The 9,254-nt window shown below is 43.4% G+C and overlaps 2 protein-coding genes across 2 annotated transcripts; one reads left to right on the forward strand and one right to left on the reverse strand.

The window, feature by feature from the left end:
• LOC8055630 (mediator of RNA polymerase II transcription subunit 31) lies at window positions 1,951-4,220 on the forward strand. Its single transcript, XM_021451315.1, has 4 exons — window positions 1,951-2,142; window positions 2,456-2,534; window positions 2,882-3,183; window positions 3,762-4,220. The coding sequence occupies exons 1-4, from the start codon at window positions 2,084-2,086 to the stop codon at window positions 3,769-3,771; spliced, it is 450 nt and encodes a 149-aa protein (XP_021306990.1). The 5' UTR covers window positions 1,951-2,083; the 3' UTR covers window positions 3,772-4,220.
• On the reverse strand, window positions 4,305-7,933 carry LOC8058065 (RNA-binding KH domain-containing protein PEPPER). Its single transcript, XM_002467429.2, has 6 exons — window positions 7,525-7,933; window positions 6,220-6,475; window positions 5,537-5,691; window positions 5,185-5,448; window positions 4,775-4,969; window positions 4,305-4,698 (listed from the first exon to the last, which is right to left on the reverse strand). The coding sequence occupies exons 1-6, from the start codon at window positions 7,810-7,812 to the stop codon at window positions 4,498-4,500; spliced, it is 1,359 nt and encodes a 452-aa protein (XP_002467474.1). The 5' UTR covers window positions 7,813-7,933; the 3' UTR covers window positions 4,305-4,497.

The raw sequence follows: 9,254 nt of genomic DNA on the forward strand, positions 1-9,254 counted from the left end.
CTCGTCAATTGTAGGTGGGCTCCTAGGTTTCACCGTGATGAAACCAAAAGGCAACAGAGGAAGACGAAATGGTGGAAGGAAGCCAGGAGTCGAAGACGCCGATTCACAGGTGGCAAAGAGAGAGCTAACACTAGTACAAAAAATATTATACAAGACATTTTGAAAAAGGCATGCGGGCAGGATATCCAACCGCCTCGGTTGATGCCTCAGATTAGCCGAGGCGGGCTTTTTTTATTAATCGAGATGGTTACAAATAATCGCCTCGATTAATCAATTTACGGTAGCAAGCAACATAAAATACCCGTCTCGGATAATCTATATTAACTAAAACGGTCATCATAATACAACTGTCTCAGTAAATTAGGCCCAACCCGCTAGCCGACATCAGCCCAATATCAATCATCTTATATAAACAAAGAGTTAGAGTTTCTCACATCAACCTCTCACTTTTTTAGCCACTCCCCATCCTTCAGTGGCCACAGCCTGGACCTCTCCCCATCTTGCGCGCCAACACTCCTCCCCTAGCACGACGCTTCTCCCCTCCCATCAGTGCCCCCTCCCCTCCTCCCCCCCCCCCCCCCCGTTGGCGGCCCCTCCCCTTCTCCCTTGTGGCAGCAGCGGTCCTTCCCTTCTCTTCCATGGCGAGGACCTCACCACCCCGGCGGCGAGGGCCTCCACCACCCCAGCCGTGAGCTGCTTCAGGGGCGGCGGATCCGGGAGCCTAGAACTGGTGGATCCACGAGCACGACGAGTGCAGCTCCTGGTGGTGCTGCTCCCTTCCTCCTCCTCGACCTCTCTCACCAGATCCTGGCACACGACAAGCATAAGTGACCAGATCCAGGCCTTCACCATGCGGGGACTGTTCTCCTCTTCCACCGTGGCATGTGGGGGCCTCCCTCTCCCTCCGATGGGCGGATCCGGGCGGAGCTCTCCATCGACCCCACACGGTGGCGAGCACGGCCACAACAGCGGTGGCGGGCAGGTCTAGAGTGGAGCTAGGCCTAGATGTAGGCCCGTTAAGGGCTGGATATGGGCTTTTTCATTTTTTTTTGTTTTTTTCGGATTAACTATGGTGGGCATAGAACCGCCTCAGTTAATGGTCATATTTATCGTGACCTTACCTTTGAGGTGGTTGTAAAAACCGTCTCAGTTAATCTTTTTTGCCAGGCATAGTAAAAAATAGTGTAGTAGTGCAAGCCACGAGCTGAGGACGTGCCAACTAGGAAAGTTCACTACTTCAGGATCGGATTGTCCCGACATGGCGAGAATATGCGAGGAATGTAAAGCGGATATGAAAATATTTTAGTCAAGTGAAAGTCTATGACCATATACAAATAGAGCCCCGAGGGGGCATTGCAAGAAGATGTTGAACAATGAAATTGGTATTCCACATCTTTCACTCTTCACTTCGTTGTGTCCACTTTGTGGGCTTTCAGCTATTGTGCAACAACCCGATGTTCGAAGGTTAAAAGGGAGGGATGATAGCTTAGGAATTTTTAGCACTAGCTTAAAATCCATTCTCCCTATTCCGCCAAATTACACAGTATCTACCTTGCCGTAAGCTCTTGAGGATCTCTAAATTCCAGTCCAGATCCTACAATGCCGAGTTCGTACATCTGACAGCAGTGTTGTGCCTCAAGTCTTGATTCAGTGGTCCAACCTCCCGCGCTCATTGGCTACTTGGGAAGACCAGAAGGCGATTAAGCAACGCTTCCCACACGCACCTGCTTGGGGACATGCAGTTTTTCTTCGAGGAGGGAATGTCAACAACAACAAAGGGCTGACCGAGGAGAACGGGATCACCAATAGTGCTGACGCGCCTAGCACCAGGCGTGGAAACAGGACCAAGCGTGCAGATCAGTGGACCTGGGTGGGCGTGAACCATAGTCTTAACGCAGCTAGGTCTGTGGGTTCACGCTGGGCCTTAACCCTGTATAGAGAACAGATCGTAGGAGGAAGAGAGGGTAACAAAACATTAAACAATTCATCAGCCCTATTCTCCTCCTGCGTGCTCGTGCTTCCTTCCTTCCCAACCTTTCTCAGTTCCTCCGATTCTTCCCCAAATTCGCTGTCCCCTTCTCTGATGCTAACACACACTGGCCCTATTTGTGTGGGCCTCATGAGCGATTTCCTATCAATAGGGTATGATTGCTAAGCTACAGCTGTGATATTGTTAGTAATATTGCTTGAATTTCATCATTTTGTGCGCCTTATTGCTCCTTTTTTTTTTACTTTAACTGTTTTGTTTAATGTGCATATGTTTGTACTGCATGGAAGATTTTAATGCCTTTTCTTTTCCCGAATAGATCTAGCACAGAATAGATATTTTGAGGATGAGGCATTTATTGGGTACCTCAAGTACCTAAAATACTGGCAGCGGTCAGAGTATATCAAATACATACTTTTGTCTGCAACTGAGAAAATTGCTTGCTCATTGTTTTTGCTGATGATGCAGGTATCCACACTGCCTTTTCTTTCTTGAGCTCCTCCAAAATGCCAATTTCCGAAATGCAATGGCACATCCAACAAGCAAGGTGATATTTTGTCCTAAAATCAGACATTCACACTTGAGCACCAGTTTTTAGCTTTTGTTTACCGTCTTGCAGCGTCATCCCTCCTTTCAAAACCTAGCTGAAGTTGCTCTGTTTAGCCATATTATTTGACTTGCTTGCTAGAAACTATCAAAAAACAGAACGTTGCACAAACTTGATATTACTGCTTGTGTAGAATATGATTGATATATTTATTTGTGTAGGAACTAGTGAAGGAAAGAGCTTTTGCATGGTTTATAAATCTTCATAATTTTACTTTTTGCCATATTATTTTAATTGATTAAGACTACTTGTATGAAATTAACACCTACCAACTCATTGTTTGACAGGAGCTTGCTCATAGGCAGCAATATTTCTTCTGGAAAAACTACAGGAATAACAGAGTGAAGCACATCCTACCACGCCCTCCTCCTGAACCAACTCCTGCACCTTCACAAGCACCTGCTACATTGCCCCTACCAGCATCAGTGCCAACACCTGTAGCTCCACCTGTTCCAGCACCAACATCGTCTATGCCACCTGTGGTAGCAGGTGGTGCATCTGCAATGTCTCCTATGCAGTTTGTGGGAACTCCAAGCACTAATATGCCGAAGAATGGCATGAGAAATGCTATGGGCAACAGAAAAAGGAAGTATGCAGCTCCCTTGCAATCATTCAACAATTTGTTTTATGAAGCTATTTGTCCATGCACTGTTTTCTTTCCTTGCTATTTTGTCTGTGCTATGAAATTATTGGTGAACTATTATTTTTGAAGGACACGATACAATTCAGTTTGATTTATGGCCACTCTTCCAATATAGATTATGGAGATCCTTGTCTCCATTACAGGAAAGATGGTTGAGGCTCTCAACATGCTTTTTTTAGGGAAGCTATATCCTCTTCCTCTTCCTCTTCCTCTTCCACTGCAGTTACTGTTCTTCATTGAAGACAGCTGAGAAACAGTTTTAGTTTTACTTCTCTGATCTTTGGCCCATTGTTTGAGTAAATTTATCTCAATTTTTTTCTAAAATGATATTGAGTCAAGCAATATATTTTTTATTTAGCTTTGTTAAAGACTAGTCAACTGAAATGTGGACTTCATGTAACTGCGAGTGACTCTGCATATTTCCTTTTGCTTCCCACAAAGCTTAGTCGGGCTCGGGGAAGTGTGATATGATTGTTCCATAAAACTATCATTTGACTGATGATATGTGTACATCATCATCGCAGGATGGGCTAGTTGAACATCTTGCGTAACTCATCAATGGACAATTCCGGCTTCAAGCGTTGTTGCTGACTTGCTGCCTCTGGAGGCTGGAGCCTTATTGTTTCCTTTTGCTTAAGTGCTGGTTAATTGGCCTTGTAGTTGACGGTTGCTTAGTTTTTAGAATGGAAACGTCTGACCTAGAGAGAAGTTACAACAAATACTGCGTGTTGTAAGAGCTTGCAGATGTGACTTTAGATGTCAAACATTTTCCTGAATGATCATACCACTTTCGTAATACTGGCAGCTGGAAATAAGCACTGTTCTTAAACTATTATATATGGCCGTTGGGTTGACATTTGGGTAATATTCTAGTCATGCAAAACCAACGTACGTTTTTCTGCATTTTTTATAATAATAACTTTAAAAGAATTTTGACTTAAAACAGAGCTAAGTTACTATTTGTTATGGGCGTTATGATTTAACAGCATGAATATACTGGAGACAGATGCAAGCATCGAATTTGATCTCTTACACAAATAAATTGCTGCGCTAACAAAAACAGGCACTAGTAAACAAGTACAATTTCCGATTCCATGAGACGGAAAAATCTATAAAACCAATCATTTGTCAAAACAAAGCAGACCCCGAAGTCTGGGTGCCCGGAAGCATACAAAGCAGAAAACTTGATGACTTGTACAATGATCACCAGGAATGGATACAAGGTTCCATCAAGCATTGAAGCCTAAGGACGAACTACTACTAGTACCGGTAACTCGACCCATAGCCACCAAGACCTGAAGACGGGTATCTACTAACATCATCAATACTAGAATAAGATGGCAGAGATGACGAAGGATAGGTGGAACTGCCATATTGTGAGTAGCTGGACCTATACACTGAATCTAATCCTGCTCCCACATAACTGCTCCTGACAGGTTCACGGTGTGCAGCCAACGAGTCCTGGATAAGGAGATGGTGTCAAAATGTTTACAGTAGTGGAAATCGAAACTTGCAAGGAAGAATGACGTGCTATTACCTGGATGAGCTGCTGTGCAGCTTGTACCTGTGAGGATGTCCCCTTTATTTCAACAGTAATATCATCAGGACTACCCAAACTCTCCTGAATTGTAACAACAGCCCCACTATTAGCTCGTATGTACGCAATGTTTGCTCCTTTAACTCCTATAATGTCTTCAGCATAGGTAAGTGGGATTTGCATGGTTTGGGTTATCTGCATATGATAAGTTCTTGTCAGCAAGATAGCAACAGTTCAAGGTCAAAAAGAGAAGCTCTGCTTCCAAGTAGGAATTAGTAAGGGTAACTTGTAAAAGGATCAATGTATGGAATGCACAATAATCAGGCAATAAAGAATTCAATTGTGCTTATTCCACCAAATGTCTTATGAAAAGAAAGGAAGATTCATACAAAGCCAGAGATAACTCAGACCTGCGTAAGTAGCGGGCCAGCACCATGTATTCCAGAGGGTCGTAGTGTTGACAAGGCTGGATCCCGCCCATAAAGTGATACTCCTGAGCGATGAATGTTATGATCTACCAAAGGTTCTCGTTCAAGATACAAAGATTCCCTCTTCACTGGGAGAATATATTCATCTACCACAGAAGGTGGTTGATTCACTTGTGCAGAACCAATTGAAGGATGTGACATATCACTCCAACCATCACCATTGCGATCTTGGCTCACTGTAGTATTCTGGGAAAAAAAAGGTAAAAACGGTGAATAAAAAATGATATGAAGGGTGTAGTAGTGAAGTTTAGCATGAGTTGAAATGCATCCTTACAGTTTTTTCAAATAATGGAAGTACACTATGGTCAACCAAAAACTTCCGAAGATGGTTAGAAACTGCTTGTAGTGCTTTTAGAACTTTCTCTGTATCGCCCTGTATCTCAATTATCCTTTCATCGTCAGTTACATAGAATGGTCGCTCCCGTTCATCTGCAGATATTTATAAACCAAAAACCATTATTAAGTTGAACTTCAAATTTACAACTTTTCTAATGCCATAATGATCTGTGTAGGATGCTAATTTTGTAACTTATGAAAGTGTTTTTACCTTCTATAACCAAGAGTTCAATACACCTAACCCAATCATGCAAGATTAAAAACATGCAGTTGAAATAAGGGTAGAGCTCCTAACCACATTAACAGCAACATAATAAAATCAGTTTTAACAGTGCAAATTCTCTTCTCTCACAAGAATGATAACATTTAGTCCAGTCAAATGTCTAATACTCTAAAAACAATGGCACCCATTTTGCTAAAATGTAAGGAAGACAGCATCGTTTTGCAAGTGTTATGCATAAAAGTTAAAGTTTGCCAGAAATTCAAAAGTTACATTGGAAGCAGGGAAAGAATATAAGATATTAGGTCCAACAACAAGATGATCAACTGCACTATAATTTTAAAAAATAACTGTGTATCAAGTATCAATACACAATACATCAGTCCAGAGAAACACCTCACCTACTGATATTACCCGTATTGTAGCACCCGTGCTCTCCTGGATTGCTTTGATAGTGGCACCTTGCTTCCCAATTAGATTAATTGCCTGAGCTCCAGGAACCAACAATCGAGCAGCACATACACCAGGAGTAGCAGCGGCCTGAGTGCCCTCAGCAGCTCCATCTGTTATCCCAATTACACGCTTAAAAACTCTCATGAGAGCATCCATGGCTGGAGGTAGCTCCAAGCCTGGATCTTCTTTTCCAGAAACCAAAACCTGGAATATCCGACATCCATGATTCAGTGAAATTATCCAAAGAGAACATGAAACATGATACTATATTAAGAATATCGCTGAACAAGACTAGCAAAAAAAAGCTATCCAAGATCAGATTTAAATTCATTGAAGATGCAAACACAATGAAGATAGCTACCCTGCTTAATTGTGCCAAAAGAAAAGACAGCTACCATCCACAATTATAACCCAAACGGTCATATGGTAAATCTCAACATGTATCGCACAACATATAGAAGCATAAAAGCATATTGAAGGCTCACATTAATCATACCCTCCTCGGTACATAACTGTCTCATGTACAAGCATTAAACATTCTGGTATCTGAATAGATACACCTTTTTCGATATTTACAGTCATCAAAACAAATACAGCACACACTAAATATCACACAGAAACAACATTGATGTGTAGTATAACCATAATTTCCAACCATAAGAAGTTGATTTCCACTCCCGTCCTAGTGTCCTATCTATTTAGGATAATAACCAAATCAGTAGACACTTGCAGTACCGCAGAGAGACAATTAGGCCACTCCACCGCTGAGATATTTGTGAACTCATGCACATCACAACTTTCTTTTTCCCAAGAACACAGCGAGTGTATCTCACATTTAGGGCAGGTTTGGCTGGCGTTCTCACTGTGCCGCACCGCGACAGAGGCAACACCAGGAGTGCAGCGCTCGATTCACTCGCCAGACTTTTGGCAGGTTGTGGCACAAAAATTAACTACGGAGCTGTGGTCGTGTCGCGGCACGCCACACGTGCGGACATGAACCAAACGCGCGCCAAAATTGTGGCGCGGAAGGTGTGGCGCGCGATGTGGACGCCAACCAAACGCGCCCTTATTGCCAGGTATATATACAGATAAAACATAAATATAACAACAATAACAATAAAAAAATTAGCTCATAATACCAAGCAACTCAATAATTCACAGTACAAAGCATCCTAATTTCGAATTCGTGAACATCCCTTCGCGTCAGAGAGGACATAAACCCAACAATCATCAGCAAAAGTAGCGCTACTCACGATACGCTCGGTGGCGCCGACGGGGCCCTCGAGGATGCGGACCCTGGCCTTGGTCTCCTCGACGAGGCGCTTGATGAGCTCGCCCTTCCGCCCGATTATGCTTCCGACCTTGAGCACTGGCACCACCAGCCGGAACACGCTGTCCCCGGGCCACCCGGGCCACCTCTTCGCGGCCGCCGCGGCCTCCTCCATCGCGGCGGCGTCGGCCTCCTCGGCGACCAGCGGGGGCAACGAAGCCAGCGCCCCGACGTCAGCTGCGGTGACGGCGGCGGCGGATGGTTCGGCCATGACGGTGGCGGTACGGTGGATGGGGGCTAGGGTTTGGGTCGCGGGGTGTGGGGCTGGGGAAGGCGTCGCGAGTCGCGAGCCTCGGCAAGTTGAGGGAACTGGATTACTGGAGGAGAAGGGGAGCACGAGATCTGCCCCGGCGGGTGGGCTCGCGATTTGGTTTCTCACGGGCTCGACTCGTGCCCACGGTTAGATGGGCCGGTAGTTTAGTGGCAGAGAAAAAAAAATGAAGTGCTCCTCACCTCCTATTGTTGTGTTCCCATTAACCTCCTTTTTCATTTCCAACTAAAATCTCTGATACTTTTGTTATATAAAAGCTAGTTTGACTATCAAGAATATGTAGTAAGAATATGGTGAACAGATATAGAGAGGATGAAAATGAGTTGTTCTCTTTTCTCTTGTCTCATTTCCAATACATAAGCCCTCCAATATATAGTCATACATGTGAGGTGGAGTTACAAGAATTGATGCTAGGAGAGTTACACCATTGATAAAGTAGGAGTTTCTAGCTTTGATGGTATAGGGGTTATGGACATCCACATTAATATTTCATAACACTCCCCCTTGGATGTCCATTAACAGGTGAATTGCATGCCTCGTTAAAAACCTTGCCAAGGAAAAACCCAGTGGGAAAAAACATGGCCAAGGAAAAAAAGAGTACACACATATTCACTCCCCCTGATGACAGCATCACTTGATGTCTTTCAGCCGTCGCAATCCAATACCATGTGCCAATTTCTTGAAAACTGAAGTAGAGAGTGCCTTTGTGAACAAGTCTGCTAGATTCCCACTTGAACGAATTTGTTGGACCATCATAATACCATCCTTTTGAAGATCATGAGTGAAGAAAAACTTTAGCGAGATGTGTTTCACTCTATCTCCTTTTATGTATCCATCTTTCAGTTGAGTTATGCAAGCCGCATTGTCTTCATGTATAACTGTTGGTGCTTCCTTTTCTGAAAATAAATTGCATACCTTGCGAATATGATGTGTCATATTTCTCAACCAGACACGTTCTCTGTTGGCTTCATGGACAGCCAAAATTTTTGCATGGTTAGATGAAGTTGCTGCTATTGTTTGCTTCATTGAACGCCATGAAATAGATGCACCACCACACATAAGTATGTATCTCATTTGTGAACGACCATTGTGTGGATCAGATAAATATCCTGCATCTGCAAAGCAAACTAATCCCTCTATGCATTTGTTAGCAAAATATAGACCCATGTCTTTCGTACTTTGCAAATAATAAAGTATATGTTTTATCCTATTCCAATGTCTTCTAGTAGGACAGGAGCTATATCTTGCTAATAAATTAATAGTAGATGCAATATCAGGTCGTGTATGAGTAGATAGATACATTAGTGCTCCTATAGCAATTAGATACGGCACCTCAGGAAAGAATTTCACTATCACATTCTAGAGGTCGGAAAGGATCTTTG

The sequence above is a fragment of the Sorghum bicolor genome, chromosome 1 (genome assembly GCF_000003195.3).
Source record: "Sorghum bicolor cultivar BTx623 chromosome 1, Sorghum_bicolor_NCBIv3, whole genome shotgun sequence".
Lineage (NCBI taxonomy): Eukaryota > Viridiplantae > Streptophyta > Magnoliopsida > Poales > Poaceae > Sorghum > Sorghum bicolor.

Bases quoted from the DNA above. Each gene is read 5' to 3' on its own strand.
- LOC8055630 (XM_021451315.1), top strand. From the start codon at position 2,084: ATGCTAACACACACTGGCCCTATTTGTGTGGGCCTCATGAGCGATTTC. The intron at 2,143-2,455 runs GTATGATTGCTA...CTGATGATGCAG, and splicing joins AGCGATTTCCTATCAATAGG to GTATCCACACTGCCTTTTCT. The intron at 2,535-2,881 runs GTGATATTTTGT...ATTGTTTGACAG, and splicing joins TGGCACATCCAACAAGCAAG to GAGCTTGCTCATAGGCAGCA.
- LOC8058065 (XM_002467429.2), bottom strand. From the start codon at position 7,812: ATGGCCGAACCATCCGCCGCCGCCGTCACCGCAGCTGACGTCGGGGCG. The intron at 4,970-5,184 runs GTCTGAGTTATC...TATCATATGCAG, and splicing joins CTGGCCCGCTACTTACGCAG to ATAACCCAAACCATGCAAAT. The intron at 4,699-4,774 runs GTAATAGCACGT...CTCCTTATCCAG, and splicing joins CTGCACAGCAGCTCATCCAG to GACTCGTTGGCTGCACACCG.